At 38.6% G+C, this 26,969-nt stretch overlaps 1 protein-coding gene across 1 annotated transcript; it reads left to right on the forward strand.

Annotated features, from left to right (window-relative positions):
• The first annotated feature begins 19,249 nt into the window (after positions 1 to 19,249).
• On the forward strand, positions 19,250 to 19,810 carry LOC130613640 (zinc finger protein 420-like). The gene has a single exon (XM_057434954.1). It carries the CDS (start codon positions 19,250 to 19,252, stop codon positions 19,808 to 19,810), a length of 561 nt encoding a protein of 186 aa, XP_057290937.1.
• Positions 19,811 to 26,969: the final 7,159 nt, after the last annotated feature.

Here is a 26,969-nt window from a genome sequence, read left to right on the forward strand (position 1 = left end):
AGGATTGATATCTTAGGCGGTTGTCTAGTTGAGCAATTGCTGTGCTTGCACGACTTTCGTAGCTCAAATGGGAGCTTTAAATGCGCTAGGACCCCCTTCGCAGGACCCTCGTTGATAGCAGTACCAATAGGAACTAAAGAGGCTATCCTGGGTAAATAATAGTAATAATAATAATAATAATAAAGTATCTCATTGTAACAACTGGTACCTGCTTAAAATTTAATTCCTTTAATTTTTAATGATAGGCAAACTCGTTATTTAAAATATTTTTTCTTTTTTAATTTTCGAAGAAAATCCGAAAAAATCGGGAAGTCGGGTTAATAAATACAAAACAAGATTATTCCCCTTGACAAAATATAGTTGTGTTAAGAGTTTAATGTTTTTAAGATAAGAATTTCTTTTAAATATAAGGGGTATTTTTGAGTAATAGTCAATACATACCACTCTGAGAGGGTTAAAAAGGATTTTTGGTATTCTGTTTTTGCTAAGCAATAAATAGGGCAACTTTTTGTTTGAAATTTATATCTTTTCAAGTGTTTATTTGTTTAATAGCACACAGCTTATCATAAGATGGCATGAGTCAGTTCTTGTACTTTCTGTATCGATTTCTCTTATCAAAATCTATACTTGACCGAACTTTCGCTATTTTATTGAAACTTGCCATTTCATTTTCCAATATCCTGTAGTTACAGTTTCTATAACCGTCATGACAACAACAATGACAATAAGTTTGTACTTTTGTTTTATTTTCAACGTCAACTTAGACCAAACAGACTAAGCATAAACAAAATAGAACAAAATTCAATACAAATAAAAGAAGTTGTCTGGAATGTAAACATATATAAGTGTTGATTTGCTTTCTTACGTAACATTTGTCACGAGATAATGACAACGCAGTTATTGTACTTTGTACCTAGTACTCTTCTCACGAACTAAGTTTGAAATTTGTATGGGCGAATATTTTTCATAACGTTATTTTACAATTCTGCATAATGGACATGCTTTAATGTTTCATTGTTCAGTTCAAAAAGGTATATGTACTAGTTATCGCACAGTGCGGAGAAAAGTATCGGCAATATTTTTTGAGTGTTTTTATGTTCTTGTTACATATTTCATGAGCCATTAGGCGAGTAAAATATACGAGAATTAAAAAATGAAAAAAATATCAGCTGATACTTTTTGAGGGCATGTGCGATAACTTGTTTATCATGTACTCGGTCTTATATGATGTTAATTTCACATAGTCGGTTGCACACTGCTTAATTATGTTCGCGATATTAACAAGCATTGTTATGGGGGCCACTAAAATCACTGCAAGATAATTTATTTAATTTGTATTCATGAATTTATTTGAATTTATGAATTCACGTGCGTTTTAGATCATTATAACAAATTATGTTCATGTCACGCTGAATGGAAATAAAAACTATTAATTTTTAAAAGAATAAATTATTATTGTTAAGCCAAATACACAGAACTCCATCGTCGTGCTATAATATTATTCTTTTAAGTTGACTATAATAGTTGAACATAATTCAATTGTTTTTTTTTCATAGCCGGTGGGGAGCGCGTGCTCTATGATTAATGACTATTTAATGACTATTGAAACAAAACAAAATTTGCGAATCATAAAATGAATATTTGTGAAAATAAATTCACCTATTCACCGACCGTTTTCGGTTTTAAGAACATAATAGGCTTTTCCTACGAATTTTCAACCAATCAAGGAAAAAATATAATCTTTTTGCACGCTAAATCAGCCAATGAAAGGAAGAATATAAGCTTTTTGCGCTCTATATAAGTATAACCTGCACTCTTTTCTCGGTTGAAAAACAAAATACAGCATATATTTCGTGCAGATTAGCCAATCAAGTTGCGAGAAAAGCTTAAATTATATGATAAGAGACGGTTAGAGTAAGTTATCCGTCAAAATGTTGAATCATATCAAAATAATGAACTTTTGTTTCGCAGTAAAACCACCTATGATCCAATTTTAGTAAAATTGAAAGTTTGTTTCACCGGTGTAGTACGATGAGATGCTCTCTTTGTTATAAAATACTTTTTTGCTAGCTTTAAATACGTAAGAAATATAATATACTTTTTTACTATTTAAACGTTTTACCTATGCCAAACAATGTTTTGTTTCTTAACAAGTTCCAGATAGTGATAGTCTACAGAACTCTTGAAACAATTTTAAAATCATTGTTGCTGCTTAATTAGCTTTATTAACCGTATTCTTGTATACATTTACAAAAACCTGAGAGTACACAAACTGGACATCCCTGCAAAACAATGCTATAAATCGAAAGATGAAAATAATTTACTTTCTCTATTGCTTTGGGAGTTTTAAAAACACAGGAAAATCGATTAAACTTTCTTGTTGGATATCCATAGCTCAAAAAATTATTTAAGACCTCTGATGTTCTTAAGTTTTTAAAACTTAAGAACAAACTTGTAAGACTAGAAAGTATCAAAAATTATATTCAGGCTTAAGTACAGTCACGACTAAAGACAAAAAAACAAATAAACGAAGAGAAAAAGAAATAAAAATAAAAATAATAAATTGGTAAACTTGCCTTAGGACTTGTCTTTTATTTCAAAAATCTGTATGGCTTTCCTCACTGAAAGGTGAAGTTTTTTTCTAACAATTGACCAAGCCCGTCTAATTTTATTGATTGTCGCGAGTTCTATGATTGGTTTCATAAAGAGCCATCTCTTTCTTCACAATGTTATAAAAACATTCCCTAGTAACGTAATACAAAACCTATTGTGAATGTGATAACCAATCAAATCTATTTTCATATTTACGGTATCCGTATATTATTGTAAACAGAGATCACATGATTGCAGCATTTTTTAGCTCTGCTATGATTAAGAATTATCCGTTATCATATCTTTTGTTAACTTACCTTATCAATAAAGAAAGGTGGTTAGAAAGTGACTATATGCCGTTTCTTATTTGGCATTTCTTATTTTCTGCACAATTTTTTTGCCCCTTTTTCAATTCAGTATCTACATGTGAAACCATGACAGCCATAAAAAAAACCATAAAAAAACAGATTAGTATCAGTCTCTGTGCTAACTAACGTGACCAGTGAGTGTAGTTGAGCAGAGGGAAATGGAAGCAGAAAATATGTTTAAATGAAAGAAAAAGAAAAATTAATTATTAATATTGACGGATTTATAGACAGACTTCATTGTGCTCTTCTTTCAACTTCTTATAGAGGAAAAAGACGTTTTAAATCATTGGAAATTCAAACTTCTGTTTTGTTTTTAAAAACCTGAATCGTCATTCATATTTGTATTCATATAACTTAACGCAACAAGACCGAAACAAACGTCACAATTGTAAACACAACATATATGTTTACATTCCATGTATTTTGAAATGGTCTTAGCTGTCAAATTTAGACAAACATTTAAAATGTGTCTAATCTCAATAAATCTAGGAAACCAGCGCATAAAAGATCCGTTTTTTAAGTTGTACAAAGTTAAACACTTTGAAAAGCTTTATTAGCCAGAATCACACTGAAATTAGTATGGAAAAATATGCTGCCTTCAAGTTACCGTCCCTTAGCTTTAATTGGAAGTCTCATTAAAATCAAGTTGTTATTAGAAACAGTGACGCATTTAGTTGTCATTCAATATGAACACTCAAACTTCTAAATACATCTATCAGATTGTTTCAAAAATACATTATAGGGTGTTTATTTTGTAAAATTCCTTGCAATAATAACCTAAGAATCTGAAAGTAAAAGTTTCAAAAGCCTCTTTAACTTTTGTCTTGTTTAACCCTGTTCTCTGTTGTTTAATCCTGTTTTGTCTTGTTTAACACTTTTTTGTCTTGTTTAACCCTGACTGGTGCATTAAGATATATAGGAGAGACAGAGATCTTTTTGTTTGTCTCTTAATAATATATGTTTTGCAAATGTTATGATTTCGGTGTTTCGATTTACTTTCAAAACTTGAGTAAACTTCTTCCCAGTTACTTTATTCAAAGATTTCGAAGATATAAACCTTAAATACCTTTTTGCGTGAACAAAATCTTAAGAACTTGTCTTAGAACCAAATATAAATGAACTAACCCGACCCGAAGTTAATGTAAGAAAAAAAGCGTCGTGTGGTTCTTAACAATACCTAAAATGTAGACATGATTATTCTGGTCGAATAATAATTTTCTAATGACGTCATTGCAAAAGTGCCGACGTAACCTTAACTTTAACTGCATTTCCTCTTTTCTACAGACTGTTAATAAGATTTGCGACAAATCCAACAACTGATAGCAACTATATTTTTTTTTCATTGGGATGCAAAACATAACGGTGTGTTAATCAAGGCAAAGCTGTTTAGTTATAATTTTCTCGTTGTCACAAAAAAACAGTAGTTGTACAAGACACATTATCTTATATGTGAGAACCAATTATGTAGGAACATTAGGTTTTAAATCTTGCCAAAAATAGGGACCGATTAAAAGGGTACGAAACAGCTCAAGTAAGATCTCCGTCATTAATGTCACTCTCCATCCTTTCACATACTTAATATAACTGTTTAATCACCAGGCCAAGGTTGAGCTACAAGAAATTATTTTTTAAGAAAAAAGCAATCTAGCTTAGGTCGAAGAACTTTAGAGTTTTAATAGGAAAATTGACTTAAAGACACCGTAATGGTTCAAAAACATATTCGGATAGTCATTATTTCATAAGTTCCTTTTTTGCAAAACTATTTAATCACTAAAATATTAGATATAAAAGCAAATTAAATTGTCTATAATAAGTTCATAACAAACAAAGGTCTGCATTTTGAAAATATAAAAGGTCAAACAAAAACCACAATCTCAATCTCAAAAGAATCAAATTCACAATACCTTCCAATGTATAACAATAATGTTAAATTTTAGTGACATCATTTAGAAATGCAGTATCAACATGGCACAATACGTTTTGTTGAACGCTGGTAGTGCCGTCGAATATGGACTTCTTTTTTCATAATATGTCCCCTGGTGGGGTGATAGTAGACTGCCGTTGACTAGAAAATTCTTAGTGCATTATTTGCGACATGACTAGCGTGCAGGGCTTTTTTTGACTTGTGTAAAAAAACTTCGAATAGGCTTCACCGCCTGACAACTGGGGGTTTAGGGGCGTTGTGAGCCTCAAACGAATTCAGTGCGGCGCCCTGGAAGCCAACGGCCTTTAACGCCCTTAAACGGCTGAAATAGCTTAAAATCATCTCTCAGACTCATCTTTGCTAAGTAGGTGTAAGGTGGGTTTTTTAGTTTTTTAGCTGACAAAGATTATATTTTGGAATGTTTTTTGTACAACTTGAAATTTAATTCTTTTTTTAAAAAAATTTGATGTCATGCGTTATTACTTTTAGGGAATTTATGTACGGCGACATTTAAACAACAGATAATAATATACAAGATTTATATTTTTATCAAGACTGCTACACTTTTAATCATCGTTCAGGATATCTAACATTTTAAGTCTTTTTAGATAATTTATTGCCAGCATATCGATTACGTCATCTAAATTTATTTTCATCTTGTTGTGGATATTTAGCAACACCAAGCCATTAAATCGATCCTGAACAAAAGTTTTAAAATTATAATTAAATGAACTTATTGTGGTGTTTCACAATCAAAACAGATAACTCAATAAATTAAGATACACGACAAGATTAAAAATGTTGCATTCTCCTTACTACGCAACGTTATATTGTAGAAACATACCTGGGCCATCGAGCTTCTTAAATATGTCTTTACTCGTCGTAACGATGATATAGATCTCTCACCCAAGAACCTGTCGTTACTGGCACTACAGCAAGAATATGTAAAATCTTGAAGATATTTGGGTACAACATAAAAATATGTGCAGCTAATGCATTATTAATTATTTCTAAGAAATAAAGCTGAATGTTTACTTGCAATGTTCAGAACTTTTTCTTTTAAAAACACAAGCAATAAATTACTTCTTAGCTACCTCTTAAAGGCGCGTAATCACCCTTATCGAAAAAAAATTAACATATACATTTTATTTATTTATTTCAAAGTTCAGACGGAGTTATGGCTTTCCTGAAAATTTGAGGATGTAAAACGTATTAGAAATGGAAATAATGGTACATCAATATCTTAGTTTTATTGTTGTTTTTTTCAGCCGCCATATTTAACGATTTTGTTGATCTCTTATTCTTGTCTAATAAGCGGTTCGTCACAAAATGTTCGTGTGAAACCGTAGGTGACCAAACGGCCTTAACTTTAAATGAGCTCTGAGATGGAGTTCGATAAAATCGCAATATGGTAGGCTCCGAATCACAATCCTGTTCTTTTTGGCTTGTTTTATCTTTACAAAACATGGCATCAAAAAGTGGAAAGAAATTTTAATTCTGTTTAAAAAAGTGGCCGCGCGTAAAAACATCTGTATCACTTTCTCCACTCAGATTTAATTTTCTTCTATTCTATTCGTCATTGTTTTTGGAGACCAGACAAAACAAAACAGAAAGAAGAAATCACAGCATTGCCTCGTAGTTATTAATTATGATAATTAATGCTTATCACGCTCTCTCTTTTTTTTTATTATCATGACCGGGATTACTGCATATTATAAGCCAAAATACCCAACGGGGGAGAATGCTCATTGTGATAGTTGAAGATAGTTGAAGCACTATGGAGATAATTAAGTTTAGAGCATCAAAGGGGAAATTCTAAAAATTTATGTATTCTAGTTGTCTGGACCTGACTGTCTCCATAAGGAAACGACTAACTGTTTGAACAAAGGAAAATAATCAAAAGGTAAGACAGCTAGCGAGGCGAAGCTGTCTTCGGAAACAGCAACAAAAGGTGGTCAGTGTTGCAAAGAAGTCTGATTTCAGTAAGTTAGAATGTTTAAATAATAAAGAATAACACACAAACTTCGATTGATTTACCTGATTTATCATGTTCGGAACTTTGTGGATACATTTATAAAAGCAATACGATGGAAACACAGCTACGGAGACACTCCCTCATGCATTATTTTTTCTGTAATGTCATGAATCCAGCAACCATGTTATAGATTTTGCCGTACGTTTATTATCGCATGATTCGTGAAATGAAATGCAATGGCGGTTCTGTAGGCGAAGAGAAATTGGGGTTTATTTCTATGAAACATTTGAACATGTTCTGGTTGTCAGTTTTCAATAAAGTTTTCAGGATTTTTCTTATGTATATCTTTCATTTTGTACAATAAAATAGGCACACCTAAAAAAAGTTGCCTACAGGGTGATTACGGGCCTTTAAACCTTTGTCAATTAAATTCATTGTTGCTGACGTTTTGTCTTTTTCCATGGTGGTAGGAGATATATACAAAGAGGTTTGGCTCAAATAACCCAAATGGCATTTTTCTCACCTCACCCATTCTTGACTACTAATGGTGATTCATTCGCTCGTATATTCTGTACTTGTTCTTGGGGTAATCAACCCATTATCATAACTTCCATGGATATCATCTATATCATGAGGGTAAACGGTTTCAATATTTTTCCCAATAACTATTGCAAGAGCCAGCATATCCATTAAAGAGCAGAATCTTGTATTCTTAGGATTATAAATGGCTTCCTTGATAACACATGACTTTCTATCTAAGTTTTTATTTCCTGTAAATTCATCAGCAACATCATGAGGAAAAAATGATTCAAAAAGTCCTCTTTCAATACGAGGAAAGTTCTCCATAATTTTTTTATCAACATTATGTGAAGCATAGAAGTTTGAATGTAAACGCAGCTCAATCGAATCGACAGCTCGAAGTAGATAGCAAAGGCTCTAGAATTATATAAACAATTGCCGTTTCCAGTAGATCTAAATAAAAATGTTGTTTCTATTATTTATAGACGATACTTAGCTACAAAGTTCTTGCAAAAACATAATGTTAAAATGAAAAAATAAAACAAAAAAATAAACTATAATAACTAAGTCTCGCTGTATATATTATTGATTAGACCATAGTTAATAGAAACAACACTGGTTCGAAAGACCGGCAAACTTCACAGGATTTTTAAACGATGTTTATATGTAGGTTACGTGACAACTGAATAGCCTAAATAGGCTATGACAGACAAATTAGGCGAAATTTATCTCCTAACTATACGATGGCCCCTATGGCTCACTTCTCTTCCAAATCAAAAACACTTCTCTTCTATATAACGAAACATTTCTCTTCTGTATTTTGACACTTCTCTTCAGTATTTTGACACTTCTTTTCTGCACTTAACACTTCTCTGCATGTGGATCTTTACAACTTGAATTCTAAAATCTGGTCCGCAATTTTACACCATTGGTCCGTAGTTTTAACCTTTTGTGAGGTTTATTACATGGGACCAGTCCCCTCGCCATGTGACATATTTTTTTTAACCGTCGTCAAGCAAGCATGAACATGAAGTCTGTAGTACGTGAAATTGTTAAAGAGGAAAATCTAATGTCCTGCTCGTCCCTGACAGCAACTACGATAAAACCATCAGCCACAAAGTCTTCGTTGTCTTGTGTAACTAACACAAGTCATGCTAGCAGTAGTGATAGAACATCAACATCTGTTAGCACCAAGCAAAGGTGCTACTGCTCCCCGCGGAAGGACTGATTCATTGTACTTTGTTCCAGAAATATACGGTTGAGAGTTTTTTAAAAAAACTTTAGATCTTAATGAGCTAGAAGAGTTTAGCGAACTATCTGTACCAGATCAGATACAGATACAGCTCATGAAGTTGTTGATTATTATATCGCCTTGATTTGTGCAGTAGAAAGATATATGTAATACAACACCTGTAACAATGTAAAATGCTTGGATTTTAGAAATATATATATCTTGTTTTTTGAAAACCACGAGTTCTTTTCCCAACAAGCATCACAATGTTTATTGCTACAAAAAAAATATCTTGGTTTTTTTAAATCACAATCAATGTTTATTCCCGGACAAAGTGAGGTCAATTGTAAGCCGCAAAACGTTCTAGTTTCGCCGAATCGCAATTATAAAAGTTCAAAGTTAGTGGAAAGTAGATAAAAAAAAAATCTCGTATTAGGCTTCTGGGACCGCATAAGAATATAGCTTGAAATTTCGCAAAGTTTTTCCTGCGAAAAATCTTATTTTAAACGCGCAGGGCCCGGGGTGTGCCATTTATTCATAAACAAGATCTGGATAAATTCATATATTAGGGACCAGATTCAGTCTGGGAAATTTTCAAGCTTATGGAAGAGAATTTTTTCGCACTTGGAAGAGAAGTGTTTCGAACGGAAGAGAACTTTGGGTATCAAAGTAGAGAAGTTTTTTATACAGAAGAGAAGTGTTCTTGTACAGAAGAGAAGTGTTGTTATACAGAAGAGAAGTGTTTTGACTAAGAAGAGAAGTGTTTTTATTGAGAAGAGAAGTGAGCCATAGGGGCCATCGTATAACTAGGCTATCGGCAATAAATTTTCTTATTACAGTCTTCTGGTTAGTGGTCGCACCGATTTCTAAGGTTAATAATGATCTAACAAACCTCCTAGGATGTAGAAGTATTATTTTCGTAAATGTTATGGTGCGTATTGAAGATAGTGCTTTTAGTTTATTCCGATGGGCACAACGTTTTTTTCCGACGTGTTTTTGCGAAGCAATTGAGCTTTGAGAGCAAAGCGAAATTGTGGAGCACGTTTGCTACCCCGGGAAGCACTTCATGAAAGGATCAATTTAGTCTGTGAATATGTCCTATCCGACATTGTCGCATTCTTCCCAAGACGACAACGGCATCCGACACACGACGTTAAGCAATTTTTCAACATCGTAATGTTGTTAATACATAATACTGCCTGGTATACATACTACTGCCTAGCATAATATCTTTGCAATATACAGTAATACGGTGTAGTACGTAATAATATCCCGTATTTTACACTGTATTACTTTGTAGTATATTAAGAAATACACTATAATACCTTGTAGTATTCAGTAATACACTGTAATACTTTGTAGTACTCCGAAATACAATGTAGTACCTTGTAGTATTTAGTAATACACTGTAATACCTTGTAGTACACTGTAATACACTGTAATACCTTGTAGTATTCCGTAATACACTGTAGTACCTTGTAGTATTTAGTAAAACACTGTAATACCTTGTAGTACACTGTAATACACTGTAATACCTTGTAGTATTCGGTAATACACTGTAATACTTTGTAGTATTGAGTAATACACTGTAATACCTTGTAGTATTCAGTAATACACGATAATACTTTGTAGTATTCAGTATTATACTGTAATACCTTGTAGTATTCAGTAATACACTGTAATACTAAGTTAGTCACAGTATTAACCTGTCCTTTTGAAAAGATTCTGATAAATATTTAAAGATTAATCGGATCACCTTTTTCACCATTCTTGTCCCCAGAGCTCTCGAAGCTAGCTCTGAACCTGTCTTGGCACGTGGTGACAAATACCCCACCATATGTGGGGTGTTTTCCTTGATTGGATTACCTCGATGAAAATTTTAACATTTTTTACTATTTTTATTTTCAAACAAATTTTTTGCTGCCGCAATTTTTAGTTCTTACATAAAGAACTTTTAATGCAAATGAAATGATTATAAATTTATTCTCAGGAATAAACTTTTGCAAGATTGCTTCACAATTTCCAACATAAGTAGGACTCGAAGTACTTGAAACTTGCAAAAGTTTATGGTCCTAAAGTTGGATGAAATATAGTTAATTAACAACATTTATAAATACACGTTTTTTCACCCCGTCTTATTCCACGAGATATAAAATAGAATAGCCTATCGTTGAGCGTTAGTAGGAAACACCAATTTATATTTTTATGGGAAAATAAGTGTTTAGCAGTGTGACAGTATTTAGTTAGCTATAGCTATATATGTACTTTCCAGACGAAGCTGTGATTTCCACCTGGCTTACTAAAAAACAATTCCCTACAGCATAAATAAATATTTGCATAGCATGCAGTAACTTTTAGCTAGCTCACTAGTAGAAAAGTAACGTTTGCTAGCTAAAGACCATTTCACTTCAGCCTCCTGGCTAGTTATTGGGCCACATGTGTGCGGCACTAAAAGTTAGCTATCTAAAGAATAGTCAAATACTAACAGTGAATGTTGGCAAAACGGAAGGCCGAAGCGTTGTTTGAATTTTGATGACCTTAGCAACCCATCCACACACACACAAAAAGTTGGTTTCACGTTGCCTCCATTTTGTAGAGCTTAAACTGCTGATCAAAAAATATCTATATGATCATGTGGTTTTGGTGAGCGCTTAATTAGATTTTGGGGTTTAAATATTTTGCTGAAGTCAGCAATGGGCCGTCAAAACGGAAAAAAAATATTTTTCAGAAATATGTATACCTGTTGCCTTCATCGTATAGATCTTGAAACGCTGATCCTGAAAATGTATAGGATCATATACTTGTGACAAACGCTTGCAGAGATATTAGGGTTTAAAGGGTTTTGATGACGTCATCAACCCATTCATTCCAAAACGAATTTGGGGACCCATGTTTGGGAAACTTACCCAAATTGGTCCTAAGTGGTCCCTAGTTACCCAAACGATGAAAATCATTGACGTTACCACCTCGTTTCCAAGTTATTTGAGCTCAAAATTTTAAGTTTTTTTTGTTTTGTTTTTTTGTTTTAATCATGTATAATTTTCTTTTTCATCAACCTGTCTACAACAAAAAACACAAAAGTACATAGACGTTATATGTGGAAAGATAACAAAGAAACATATAAAAGTAAACATTGCACGCAACTTGGTAATGATTTAACAGTTCAACTTATTCACATACCCATCTGCTTTCAAACGGCACAATGTTTACGTCTGTGTCGCGAACTAGCGATGCTTCAGACTTTACTCCTCTCGATCTACGAATACAAAGTAGCTTTCATCTTAGCACATTGAAACTTTATCCAGTTCTCAGCCAATTTTTCGTGATAATCACTGATTCATTTCGCTTTTCAGCAATCGAACAAGACAGTTTGTTGTAAAACGTAGCACATTCTCGAGACACCCTTCCAATATACGTGAAGATTAGGGGAGTGAATGATCCTTGATCAACAGTATTGAGTCTCGCATTATACGATCTTATTTTAGTTGACTCATTGGTTTTGTAGCATGGTTTCAGATCACGGTTCAGGTGCATTTTGGCCGTTGGGTTAAAAACTTTCACATCAAAAAAAGCCATTTGCTCTCTGATCTAAAATCCTCTAGCAGCTACGTCTACTCGTGTGTCGTCAGTAGTTATGGTTGATGAAGAAAACTGTTCACCAGCGATTTCCTGTAATACGGGCTCTATTCTCACGTCCTTAAAACATTCCTGAAGTAGTTCGGCAGTGAAGTCTCGGATTTTGTTGTGTCGTAATGTTATGAGACAACCTTTTGGACAGAATAGCGCGTGTTTAATTGTAAAAGAAACACCACAAACACATCTGGATGGTAATCGCTTTAGCAGGATGCAGTATCATATGAATAAACTGTCCCAAAATGATTGTTTATCCAAAACGAATCCATGTTCTCTAATTGGCAAGGCATTCAACCAACTCGAAGCACCAGTTCCCAAAAAAGCCTCGAGCGCTCTTACTTTTAGTTTAGTTAAGTTAGTCAAAGACTTTTTTATTGATGTTAACGTCATTTCACAAGTCTTCCTCTTTATGTTTTAATTTCATTTTTTCGCTTCTTCAATACGTCCTCTATTAATTCGTCATTAATATCGTCTTGACATTTCACTTTTTCAACCATTTTACTTGTCAGGAGCCTAGAATTGCTGTACTCAGTGACGCAACGTTTGGACGGATCAAATATTGCTAATCCTCCATATTTAACTGGAAGAGAGAGTAATAATCTCTCCCAGTCGTTGCAAACATATCCATTCAATATCCATGTACGAAGACAGCGTAAGCAGCATGCGGATAAGCTTCTCCAATTTTAGACAACGTTTCCACTTCTAAAATCCGGTTTTTCACTCTCTCTTCCACATATTTACGTTTGAAAGCTTCACTACCAACAGAAAATGGAAACTACTTAAAAAAAAGCTTTACTGCCAACTAAAGTTTTAAGTGCACTGTAAAGGCTCCATTAATTTAATATAGAATACTAGTCTATAAAAGTCTGCAAAAGGTCAATAAAAAAAGAGTCATCAGGGATTGAATATTTTGCTGACGTCAGCAAAAACCCGTCAAAACCTTAAAAAATTTTTTTAGGAATTTGTATACCTGTTGCCTTCATCGTATAGATCTTGAAACCCTGATCAAGAAAATGCACCATGCGTCTTTGACAAATGGTTGCAGAGATATTAGGGTTTTTTGATGACGTCATCAACCCGCCTATTCCGAAACGGATTTGGGGACCTAGGTTGGGGAAAATTACCCAAATTGGTCTTAGGTGGTCCCTAGTTACCCACGCAGTGAAAAATCATTGACGTCACGACCTTGTTTCCAAGTTATTTGGCCTCAAATTTTAAGTGCCATGTAATGGCTTCATTAATTTAATATTGGATATTGACGTTAAACTAGTGTTATTGACGTCGCGCCGTAACGTCATAAAGTTTAACATTTAAGACATAATTTTTTCGGCGACTTCAAAGAAAATTTCGGCTATATTAAAGGAAAATGAGGATATCCACTATGACCGTCACATACACTTCTTATTATTATAAGAGATTCATGTTAAAGTAGTATTATTGACGTCGCGCCGTAACGTCAGAAAATTAAGGTTCTCAGACAACTTTTTCGACGACATCAAAGGAAAATGAACACATCCACTTTGCCTGTTACAGACCGACACACACACACACACACACACACACACACAAACAAACGGACGGACCTTACTGCAAGCCTTGTGCTAAAATTGCATGGGAGAAAAATCTTGAAAAATATTTGAGGGATCTCGCTAAAAAACAGCGACGTGTCGTACATGATGGCGACTTGCTCATAGATCAAGATATGGGAGAAGTGCTCGAGATTGTGTAGGTGATCTAGTGTTTTGAACAATACACTAGATCTACGAATAAGCAGGTGGAGACTCTAAATATCGCTGACATACTGCGCAGATTGAAGTTTTTTCATAAGCTCCTCTTTGGCCTCCTCACGCCCCTTTGCGACAAGCTGCTGTCGCTCCCGATCATTGATGGAATCTACGATCTTTCTCGTTCGTTGTCGGACCTGCTCCTTCGGCAACATGTAGCGTTGCTTCTCTTGCATGATTAGGCTGAACTCATAATCACTAATCACACCGTTCTCCACAGCCTTTGAGATGAGGTCGACAACGGAGTTCAACTTAGTCTCTGCTAAGAGTCTGATGCCCTCATGCTTCTTTGACTTAACGTCTAGCCTCTTCCCCGCATTCCGTAAACCTGCCTGCCCTAGTCCTACAGCGATCGTGATACCACCCATCGCCACAGCTAGTGGTACACCTATTCCGGACAGCATACTACCAATCCCAACACCTGAAGTTATAATACTTACAGCTAGCAATCCATGATCAGTGAATCTAACCCACGTACAATGCATCTTGAACTTTTTGGCGAGTTTGTCACGCTCTTTGATCTCACCACGCAAGTACTGTTCCACCTCCTCGATCTTCTTGAGTCTGTATACCTGACTTTCTTCAGGCTCATGCTCAGGAGCACTCGGTAAGCTCGGATATAACTTCATTATGTCACTCATCTTTATTCTATGAGTAAGTGCATCGTAATTCCAACGAACGAAACGTTCTTTTCATGATGATGCTCGTCCGTCAGGATGAACTCTAGTCTGTCTGTTGAGCCTTTCAAAGGAAGGTAGATTGGAGTGTCAAAACTTCGTGTAAGCATGTCTCCCTATGCGTTTAACTCTTTGGTGGGAAGCAAAGCAAGCATTTTTGATTTCTTTCCATCCAGTAGGCAATCGTCTTCATCCAGCTGGGGGCAAACGAGTCTCAATCTTTGGTACACGTCAGTTTTGTAGAAGCTGTCATAGTCGCCTTTGGTAAAGTACTTTTTTGCAGGGTCGTAGGGTAGCCCCATAAGCTCCTGCAGTTGTCGATGGATTACCACAGTATACCCGTCATTCACACGGAGCCTGCAGAGTCCATTTTTTAATACAAACAATTTGATCTTGTCCCCTGCCTGACTGTTGACGATGGTTGCCAAATCTTTTATCCTGTGTAGACCGTTCATAATTTCAATTTTAGTCTCTGTCTGATCAGGCCTTGTCCTACGAATGGCAAATTCATTGTCGCTGTAAAGGTTCAGCCATACGGGCCTGATACTTATCGATTTCAGAGCAAGTCTCGTGTCCTGCCCTAGGTAATCGTCAAAAATCGTAGGCTTCTTTATATCCGTGACATACAGCTGTCTCATGTTTATTCTTAAAGAAAAGATGAGCATTTACTCATACAACCCGAAAGCAAAGTATGCACCCAACCATGGGAGATATTTGGAGAGACTTAAGGGGGATGACCTTTCAGTGCAGAACATCGTTATTGATGCTCAAGGGTCCTCGTTCAGAGTGAAATTTCCAGACATCTTTATCGACTATGAATTCCATTCTGGCACTAGCAGGCTAGTGAAGGAGTGGAACAGCCACCCTTTCAGTCTCTGGTCCACTTAACTTAATTTTGCTACCTACTGTGCAACATCAGCTTGCCGTATTTCCATGCAGCATCTTACCTCCGAGTTGCCTATGGTTTGTGCCGTGTATCGATTTCACGCCTATTTCCAAATCCGTAAAATTCTATCGGAGTTTGACATTTCTCTACCGGGCTCAGTTAGATTTCGACGTCTAAACAACCCCTTCAACAAACAAAAACTCCAGCAACTGGCTCGCGATTTTGGAGTACCTGGTAGTGAGCAGGAGTGGATGAACGAAACCATCTTCAGTAGTTGGCAACTTCATCGCAAAGATTATCCTGGTTCAGGCCCTAGCTATCTTGACGAGGACTCGTGGAGTCGCTGGATCATTGAAAAATCCCAGGGCCTCACTCGTATTGGTATTAAACGGTTATCCCAAAGTGTGCGCTTCTATGCCTACCTAATTTTCGAAAGCCAGGCAAATTCAAGATCTGGAATCATTGGAAACCAAGGCAGCGCAATTGATGCTCAACGCCTGTACCTGACGACATTTGAGGACGTGATAATTAGACCTAGCGACACGGGTAAGGAAATTGCCGAATTTCAAAATGTGCTGAAATACGCGCGGTCCAAGGTGGATTTTATTGTTGCTCATGGCGTCTATATGATCCCAAGTGACATGAGCCTTCATATTGGAAATGTTGTGAATTTCACGAACAAAATTCTCATCAGCAAGGATTATTTTTCAATTTGTATAAATCCGAAGATCAACGCAAAGCAGGCTGACATCATTGTTGATATTAAGCGCCGCCCTCCACAGGTGAGCCACGTGATCCCTAAACATGAGAAGCACAGGGTGGAGACGCAGACTACGCTAGCAATAGAGGCCGAAAAACACGATGACAACAAAGCTGCCTTAATTACAACTGGTGTAGTCGTTATTTTACTGTACATTTGGTTGAAGAAATAAAAGTGCTCCTGCTGAGCCGCTAGGCGATCTAGTGTGTTTTGATCAACACATTAGACTAATATTTACGATAGTTTGCCTCTCTTCCCAACGTAGGCCACAACAAAAGCGACGGCAGCAGCGATTGTCATGTAGAGGTGTTTGGCTGCGTATTCAACAACTTTTGCTGCTACTCTAAAAAAGAACGAGACAACCGTGCCAATAATCCCTGGTAGCGCCGCACCTGCCTTACCTGCCAGGTATTTCAAACATTTTCCAAGCCTTTCTAGCTGTTTTTGCAAAAAGCCCTTCCCTGCGGCACTTCCTGCCGCAGCAGCACCCGCTCCTCCACCACCTGTAACTGCGAGTACGATGGTGGAAATCAGTAGACCAACAGGCGAGACGATGCTTGCTATAGTAATCCCTTGCTCCTTTAACAAGATTCTAAGCTTTTCAGCCAGAGATTTATCGCCTTCTGCGATTTTCATCAGCGTTTCCTTAATAGATTTCAGTTGGCTCTGAATGTCAGATGATAGTAAACCGTGTGCTTCTCGTACTGCTTCCTTTTGATCTTGGAGTCGTTCTAGATCTTCCCTAGCCCTTGCAATGTCTTCGTTCCAGATAGGTTGCTGTTCCTCTGATACTCCAGGTGTAGCTTTCTTCGTCTTAAGCCTTTTCACCTTGGCTTCTGCTTTTGCGATCTCGCTGTCGTAGAAGATCATCTTGCTTTTCAAGTGCTTCAGGTTACCCCTTAGCGTTTAAAGCTCGAGATTGAGCCCTCTTCTTTCACGCTCTGTGAAGGCTTCGCTGGCGCCAAAGGGAGTTTCTTCGATCAGGCTCTCCGTTTCATGAAGGACGTTCTCGAGCATCAGCAGCATTTCGATATTATCAGCCTTCTCTTCAACGTGAACAATCTCGTTAAGGAGTTTCTGAGCCATTGCTTTACTGCCTTTGTTTGGTGTAGTATAGTCGGTAAACCCCATGGCTCGCAAGCGATTTGTACCTAACCTCCTCCGTATCTCGGCAACGCTTCTCATTTCACCATGCCTTTTCGTGATCTCTATGCCATCGAAAAGAAGTTGGTTTCCTCGTGCCTCAAACTCGTTGTAATATCTCGAGATTGGCTGCCCCAGCTCCTCACCAAGGTGTTCATAAAAATCATTGACCTTTGATTTTAGTAGCTCTTCCCTCTGCCTTGTCGTGGTGTCTCGTGCTCTTGCTGAGCCGCTAGGCGATTGACCCTACTCTTGCTCCTGATCTGGCGTTAGCGTGGAGCTGGCATCAGGCTGAAGCCTACTGAAAGATCCATCCTCGTCTGGAATGTTTTCCTCTGGCGTAATGTCGTCTCCTTCGTACGTTTGATTAACCGGCATTGCATTTATTTGAAACGAAAATCAGCTAATAATAAAGCATGAGTAACATATTCGGAACTAAGCTCGATCCCTACGCGGAGATTAAAACAATGATGGCTATGAAAGGCAAGAAGCAGCGTGTAAAAGTAAGTCATGTGCCTAGTACGATTAATCAAAACGATGACTTGTATGTTGACATCCCCAACATGGGACAGAACGATGTAATTTTTCCAGGCAGTATCAAACCACTTTTCGATCTGGAACTTACGGGAACAAACACGAAGCGCACTATCGTCAGCAATATAGGTAAATCCTTGGTTCAAAATCTTCGTATCACTTTGAATGGCAACGAGGTGCAAAATATTAACGACTACAGGGTGCTCGCTACCTACAAGGACCTATGGTTGCCCAAGTTTGATCGGGAAAACAACTTGATCCTAGAGGGGATCAATCCCAACGACGGTACAATCCACGCCCTACAGGTAAAAGCAACTGATCATGCAGGCACGGACGAGGAAAAAGCGATCGTCGCAGCCTATGGCAGCACCTTTTGTATTCCTCTAGGAATAATGTTTGAATTGACACGAGACTTGCCGTTTTGCCAGGCAGGATTATACGACAGGCTGCAATTCGTTATACATTTTGCATCATATGGTGACGTTATCAAAGATGGAGGTACGGCAGCTGTTGGAAATACCGCAGCTAAAGCACCGGATGCCGCGTATAAGATCACTAATATCACACTAGAGTTTGACAAGGTTAATAACGAGGGTCTCGCGAGCGCTATGATGTCACGGTATAGTCGTTTTGCGCTACCCTATGAAAGGGTACTCCGTAGCAAGGTTGTCACGATGAAAAAGGCTGACACAAGCTACAATTTGCAAATTGATACGCCTGCAAAAATTTGAAAGGCGTTTTACTGCTCTTTGTAGACCCTGGAAAAGTGAAGGCTTACTCGGGCGCTAACGAGGTGTTTTATAACCCAAAGAACGAAAAAATCTCGATCACTGTCGAGGGTGAGCCTAATGAACTCTACACGCACGCGATGCTCCCGAAAGATCACCTCGAGCAGATCGTAAACTTATTCGGTAGCCACGATTCGGAGGTGACGATTGGGCAGTTCTTCACAGAGAGATACGCCCTGTTTGTTGATTTCCGAGCATCACCTGATCATAGTCTCCACAGTTCCGGAAGGCAATTACAGAGATTGTCAGACGGTATAACATTGCATATGACAAAGAAGGCAGACGGAACAACCGGGAATATTAAATGCTACGTTTTCCTACTTCAGGATGCTCAGCTGAAAATCTTAGATGGCCGTTATCACTCTGTGGAATACTGAAAATAAATGGTAGTGACCACAATTTTGTATTTACCCTATTGGATAAATACAAAATAATATGGAAAACAAGAGCTGTTCGAAGTGTAAAAGGAGCCTTTTACTAGATGCATTCAAGGAGACGAAAACGACAAAAACATGCATCAAATGCCTCGATGTTAACAAAGCGTCACGGGAACGTACAAAGTGCCCGCATAAAAAGCAGAGGGCCTTGCGTAAGGAGTGCAAGGGTAGTCAAATCTGCGCACATGAAAAAAGGAAATCCAGGTGCAAGGAGTACAAGGGCCGTCAAATCTTCCCTCATGAAAGGCGAAGATCTCAATGTAAGGAGTGCAAGGGCAGTCAAATCTTCCCTCATGAAAGGCGAAGATCTCAGTGTAAGGAGTGCAAGGGCAGTCAAATCTGCCCTCATGAAAGGCGAAGATCTCAATGTAAGGAGTGCAAGGGCTGTGAAATCTGCCCTCATGAAAGAATAAGATCCTATTGCAAGGAGTGCAAGGGCAGTCAAATCTGCACTCATGTAAGAATAAGATCTCAATGTAAGGAATGTGGAGGCGGAGGCATTTGTGAACATCAAAAAAGGAAATACAGGTGCAAGAAATGCAAGAAGGTTAAACAATAAATGGCAACTATCGGTGTTCTTGTGGCTGGTGCTGCGATTAATGCATTAGCCTTTAGATCGGCAGGCAAAGATCGATTGGTATAACCATCAACGAGAGCTTAAAAGGCAAGCTGGAGAGAGCTTGAAGGAGCTCGGTGAAGGCATGAGGGTGTACTATATCGCAACGATCGAAAAAGCTCCAGAACTATCCGATTTTTACACACCTTCCAAGCAACAACAAGACGGTGAGCTGACGTTCATCGTTCGATACTTAGCCCTCCTTGGTTCGTACAAGTTCGCCTAGCGGCTATGTCAGCGGTTCTATGTAAAATGTTTTCGACATGTAATAAACATGTCGAAAGGAGTACCACATATTCCCACAGAGAAGGAGGTAGAAAAATTGAGCAGTATTTACTATACCCCTGAAAATCTCTGGACTGGTCGCAAGGCTGTTAAATTGCTCGCTGAGCAGAGTGGACTACCTAAAAAAAAAGTCGTACACTGGCTGCCTAGGCTACTCTTATGGCTTAGACATATTCGAGGACCTAAAAGGATTGATTACCCGCATTTTACCATTAAAAATCCTGATGAAATGCACCAATTTGACTTGCTCTACATGCCTCATGACAAAGTCTACAGCAACGTGTACAAATATATACTCACAGGGATCGATGTAGCTTCGCGCTACAAGGTAGCTAGACCATTGAGAACGAAGAAAGCCAGCGAAGTCGCTGACATGATCAAGGACATTTACAAAGCAGGACCTTTACGCTATCTGAAGATCTTCCAGTGCGACAAAGGTAGTGAGTTCAAGTCAGACGTAACGAAGCTGTTAGAAGCAAAAGACGTCGAACTCAAGCGCGCAACCACCAATTATCATCATACGTTTCACAGCCTTTGTCGAGTCATATAACAAGGTGCTCGCTGAGAGACTTTTCAAACCTTAGGACGCGCGAGAGTTGGTCACTGACGAGACTAGTAGCATATGGGTCAAACATCTGTACACTATCGTCAAAAGCATGAATAACACCAAAACTGTCCTGATCGGCATGGAACCTTCAAAAGCGATCAAGATGGATGAGGTACCGCTTGTGAAAGACGGGCAGCACCCAGATCGCCTGGCGGCTCCGCAGGAGCAAGAAAAGCCCCTACCTGAGGACGGTCTTTACTTGTACCTGCTACAACCGGGAGAAATGCATGGTGATGCGAGAAGACGTGCTACTGACGCTTGGTGGAGCAAAAAGACGTATAAACTCGACCGTATCGAGCAGCAACCAAACAACCGTGTGCTATATTACTTGCAAGACGGGCCAGAGCGGAGCTTTGTTTCAGAAGAACTTATGGAAATTCCGGAAGATGTTCAAGTACTTCCCGAGCATGTTAAGGAGTGGTAAGCTGACAATATTTTTGTAGCCTCGTGAAGCTACAAAAAAGTTGAGTCTCGCTAGTCCTCGCGCGCAGGCACTATACACGCAAAGGCTCAACCACAGTTTTTTGTGATTCGAAAAAAGTCACAAAATTACTGAATCCAATAATGAACACCAAGTTGAGGAAGCCATGGATATTTTTCGCATAACTCTTCAATATCCCGAGTCGTGTTTACCAGTTTGCTGTCAGCGTCATCATTCACTGCATCTATCAGTCTATCATGGGCTCTTAAAAGAGCTTGATACACAGCTTTAATTACGCTCTCATTATCCATCTTTTCTTATATATCAAGAGTCTAACATGCATCCAACAATCTTGTAAGTTCTAGGATGCTCCAGTCTTACGTACAAGCAAGCGTGCTTGGACTTCTTGAGGTGAGCCTTAATAATGGAAATTTCTTTCCTACTTGAAATTACATCCTTCTCTTCATGAATGAACTCAAACTCCTTCCGATTCTTCGGATACCAGACAAAAAGCTGTTTCATTTGATCCCTTACTGTTATTGGGATCTTCTTATATCTTTGTGTTAGTAGCCACAAGCTATGTCTTCTGTGTCTACCCGAAACAGCTTGTTCTAGCAACGCACCACGAGTTTTGTCGAGACTCCCGTCGGCTATCATATCGTCAACGATAAACAACGTCTCTTCGCCCGCCAGCAACAACGACAGTTTTTGGATCCACTCGAACAGCTGCTCCTTGTGCTCCACCAGGAACACGTAGTCATCCCTCCATAGCGAGGATCTCTCCTGATAGGTCTTGTTCCAGCGGATTGTAGGGCAGAGAATGACAATGTTGTCGAAATGCTGCCTATACTCGTTCCTAAGCAAATCCAGGACACGCTGCGTCTTGCCACAGCTTGTCGGCCCGGTGAAGATTGCCGTATGCGCCTCTTTGACAATGTCTAGAGTCATTTTATTTCACTCGTGTATGCCCCGGGGCACGAACCTTGTAAACTTACTCAGGCTTTGTACGATACTTGCGGGAATCCACCCCTTTGCTACCGCCAGTTCCCGCGAGCCTCGACCCGCTAAAAAGTAAGCCAACATCTTCAGCACGTCGTTAGTGTCCATCTTGGTTGACGGGCTCGTGATGCTCAGGAACTTCTTCCCGGTCATGGCGTAAGTGAACGTAAAGCCTAGGTCCACGACTGTTTCATAGATCATGTCGAGGACTTTTTTTTGCATGGGTGTCACGGTGTTGTCATTTATTATAGGTTATCGCATCTTGAAAATGTCGATATCAGGTTGACGCTCTTCGCGTTGTTTTTGCGTGTGCTGCTGACACTGGCGCACGTACTCCTGTGGAGACGGGCTTCACCCTTCCGCTGACACGGCGGCTACGGGTTGCTTACGTATGCAATAGACTGCCACGCAAGCGGCAAGTACGGCAATACCTTCTGCGCCATAGAGATATGCACTGTCCGGGAACTTGTGAGGACCTGCGACAGGTTCCTGATCATCTTGTGAAGTACTTTTGCCCACGTTCTTCTGTAAGTCAGCCTTGTTCTTGCGATTCCATTCAGCAAGTCTCTTGCCAGCAGCAACACGACCCTCATTCTTCTTGGATATGACTTGGCTAGATTGTGTTTGTTCTTCACTCATTTATCTTGTAAGTCGTGAGACGTACAAAAATCACTTCTTTTTTTACATCAAGACGGCTAGAAGATCTTGATCATTGTAATAGACTGCCACGCAAGCGGTAAGTACGGCGCGCCATAGACATATGCACTGTCCGGAAACTTGTGAGGACCTGCGACAGGTTCCTGATCATCTTGCGAAGTACTTTTGCCCACGTTCTTCTGTAACTCAGCCTTGTTCTTGCGATTCCATTCAGCAAGTCTCTTGCCAGCAGCAGCACGACCCTCATTCTTCTTGGATATGACTTGGCTAGATTGTGTTTGTTCTTCACTCATTTATCTTGTAAGTCGTGAGACGTACAAAAATTACTTCTTTTTTACATCAAGACGGCTAGATCTTGATTACTGTGGAAAGTTTATCATTTCTTGAACATGATAGTTTAGTAGGCGACGTTTCGGGAGATCCTTCTCCCATCATCGGGCAAAGTAAAATGATGTTGCGCATGTATTTATATAATTGCAGAGGATCGAAATTCATAAAAAATAACCAATCAGAAACGAGCTGATAATTACAGTTAATTACGGTAATTAACATTTTCGGACCTGGATGTAGGTAACTACTTCTTCTGTAGGGCTGGTAACCAAATCTCAGGAAGTTGATACGAGATGCTGTTTATGTGTTTGTTACGTTCTACACTGTTGATGGTTTCTTTAATCTTCCTTGCCGTTGTTCTGGATTCTCTGTCAATGATTTTCTTCTCATCCCAATTAAACTGATGACTTCTGCTCCAGCTGTGGTCCGCAATTTCGTTTTTTTTCACATCTCCGTTTCTCACTGCGCGCATATGTTCTTGTACTCGTTGCTTAAACTTTCTTTTTGTTTCGCCAATATACACTGCATCACAATCTTTACACGGGATTTCGTAAACAACATTGTTTTGCTCTTCCAGGTTTATTTTGTCTTTTGGTTTAGACAAAGTGCTTCTTAGGGTGTCTTTAGAGGTAAGAATGCATTTGATCTTGTGTTGCCTTAAAACTCGACGAAGGATCTCGCTGGTACCTGGTACGAAGGGTAGGAATGCTGATGCGATAAATTCCTCTGATGTTTCCTTGTTGTCTCCGTTGCATCTTCTCTTCATTTTATTTTCTACTTGCGTGAAGACTTTATGACTGTATCCATTTGTGATTAATGCATTTCATACACGTCGAATTTCTATTTTCCTCTCCTGTTTTTCACTGACTACACTGTTGGCACGATTCAGTAATGAAGATATGACACTTTCTTTGCAAGATTTCTGATGGTTTGATTCGAAGTTAAGGTACTGGTCAGTGTGTGTTGGTTTACGATACACTGAAACTGAAATGGAACCATTCTTGCGTTTGACCAAAGTGTCCAGGAAAGCGATACTTCCATCGTGTTCAAGCTCAACAGTGAATTTGATTTGTCGATGTAGGCCGTTGATGTGTTCATGGAACTCTTCTAGATGAGATCTTTTGATTATGGCGAATACGTCGTCAACAAATCTTTTCCAAACCTTTGGACGTCTGTCTGATGTGACTAATGCTGTTGTCTCGTGTGCTTGCATGTATATTTCTGCGACTACTGATGATGCAGGGCCTCCCATGGCAACTCCGTCTGTTTGAGTGTAGAAGTTCTTATTAAACAGATACCATGTTTTGGTTAGAACAAGTTCGACCAAACGCAGAAAATCCGGTACTGGAATCTTTGTCTTTTCACCGAATGCAGCATTGTTTTCGATAATGTCTTTAATGATGTTTAAGGTGTCTTTTATGGGAACATTTGTGTAGAGTGACGTGACATCAAATGATACCATGCATTCGTCGTCTGCTATCTTTATTTCTCTGATGTATTCCGAAAATTCTTTTGAGTTTTTGCTGTGGTCACTTGCTGTGAATTTGCTGAGGATGGAAGCAACAAATTTTGATAGTTTGTATAACGGTGTTCCAGTGCAGGAAACTATTGGTCGAATTGGATTTCCCTGTTTATGAATTTTGGGTAGTCCGTAAAATCGCGGTGGTGGTCCGTCACAAGGTTTCAGTCGGTAATACTGCTAGAAGAGTTCCATGAACACATCAACGGCCTACATCGACAAATCAAATTCACTGTTGAGCTTGAACACGATGGAAGTATCGCTTTCCTGGACACTTTGGTCAAACGCAAGAATGGTTCCATTTCAGTTTCAGTGTATCGTAAACCAACACACACTGACCAGTACCTTAACTTCGAATCAAACCATCAGAAATCTTGCAAAGAAAGTGTCATATCTTCATTACTGAATCGTGCCAACAGTGTAGTCAGTGACAAACAGGAGAGGAAAATAGAAATTCCACGTGTAAGAAATGCATTAATCACAAATGGATACAGTCATAAAGTCATCACGCAAGTAGAAAATAAAATGAAGAGAAGATGCAACGGAGACAACAAGGAAACATCAGAGGAATTTATCGCATCAGCATTCCTACCCTTCGTACCAGGTACCAGCGAGATCCTTCGTCGAGTTTTAAGGCAACACAAGATCAAATGCATTCTTACCTCTAAAGACACCCTAAGAAGCACTTTGTCTAAACCAAAAGACAAAATAAACCTGGAAGAGCAAAACAATGTTGTTTACGAAATCCCGTGTAAAGATTGTGATGCAGTGTATATTGGCGAAACAAAAAGAAAGTTTAAGCAACGAGTACAAGAACATATGCGCGCAGTGAGAAACGGAGATGTGAAGAAAAACGAAATTGCGGACCACAGCTGGAGCAGAAGTCATCAGTTTAATTGGGATGAGAAGAAAATCATTGACAGAGAATCCAGAACAACGGCAAGGAAGATTAAAGAAACCATCAACAGTGTAGAACGTAACAAACACATAAACAGCATCTCGTATCAACTTCCTGAGATTTGGTTACCAGCCCTACAGAAGAAGTAGTTACCTACATCCAGGTCCGAAAATGTTAATTACCGTAATTAACTGTAATTATCAGCTCGTTTCTGATTGGTTAATTTTTATGAATTTCGATCCTCTGCAATTATATAAATACATGCGCAACATCATTTTACTTTGCCCGATGATGGGAGAAGGATCTCCCGAAACGTCGCCTACTAAACTATCATGTTCAAAAAATGATAAACGTTCCACAGTAATATGAATACTGAACAGACAAACCGAAATAATATCTTCAATAGATCTTGATCATTCAAAGAATACATCTGGAGGCCTTCAAACCTTTTCTGCCAGCGTATCCTATCGCGTTCTTATACGAAGTCCTCGCAAAATTACACGCCTGTGGTGGAAAGCGATCAGCTTCTGGTGTCAGGATTACCCAAGCGCGTGAGTGGGAGTCACTGTAAATTCTGCACCAATCTGTGTACCGTGGTTTTATTCTGCCTATTTTCCCCTTGCTTACACTATCAATATTTTCACGATTGCTCATGCGTATCTTTGATAGACTGCTCCCCATCTTTTTCTTGCTGTTCGTTATCTCGCTTTCATCTGTCTTGGACACATGCTTCACGGAGAGCTGAGTGTGATTAATGGTATGAGCAGCAACCAATAGTGGCGCTAGAAATTTTCCAAAGGCAGAGTAAACGAGAATGCCTAAATCCGACATGGAGTCCTTGATAATCGGATCTTCCTCGATGTCTTTTTTCAGACCCTCCGCACTATCGAGTTGAACAACATTACCTACGGCCTTCGCGTACATGCTAATCGCATGCATAGAGAGTGCCTTGGCGGTTTTTCCTCCCTTTTCGTGGAGCTCTCGTTGAACATAGTCGGCGTACGCCTTGTCGATCGCCTCCTCAGGAGCCTTGTCGACAAATCCTTTGGTACGTTTTTGGGGTAAGAGATGGCTTATCACATCCTTCAAGGTTTGGCGTTTGTCGATAGGTTTTTCTTTGGCTTGAAAGGCTTCCGCAGGTGTGTCTACAACATCAAATATAGCTGTAATCTCACTCATCTTTATTAATACCCTTCTATAGCGCAAAAAATAGTGCACGATCAAGACGTACGGAAGGATTATTGCTACAGTGAGGCCTATGTCGTTCATCATTTTTATTTTTCAAAACAAAACCCTCGCAAGGGAACCCTCTAGGTTTTTGTTGTTTTTGTTGTTTGAACCCAGAGGGTTTTTGATTCTGTGAGTATACCACTCAGAGCCTTTGGT

This window comes from Hydractinia symbiolongicarpus, chromosome 11 (assembly GCF_029227915.1).
Source record: "Hydractinia symbiolongicarpus strain clone_291-10 chromosome 11, HSymV2.1, whole genome shotgun sequence".
Taxonomy (NCBI): Eukaryota; Metazoa; Cnidaria; class Hydrozoa; order Anthoathecata; family Hydractiniidae; genus Hydractinia; species Hydractinia symbiolongicarpus.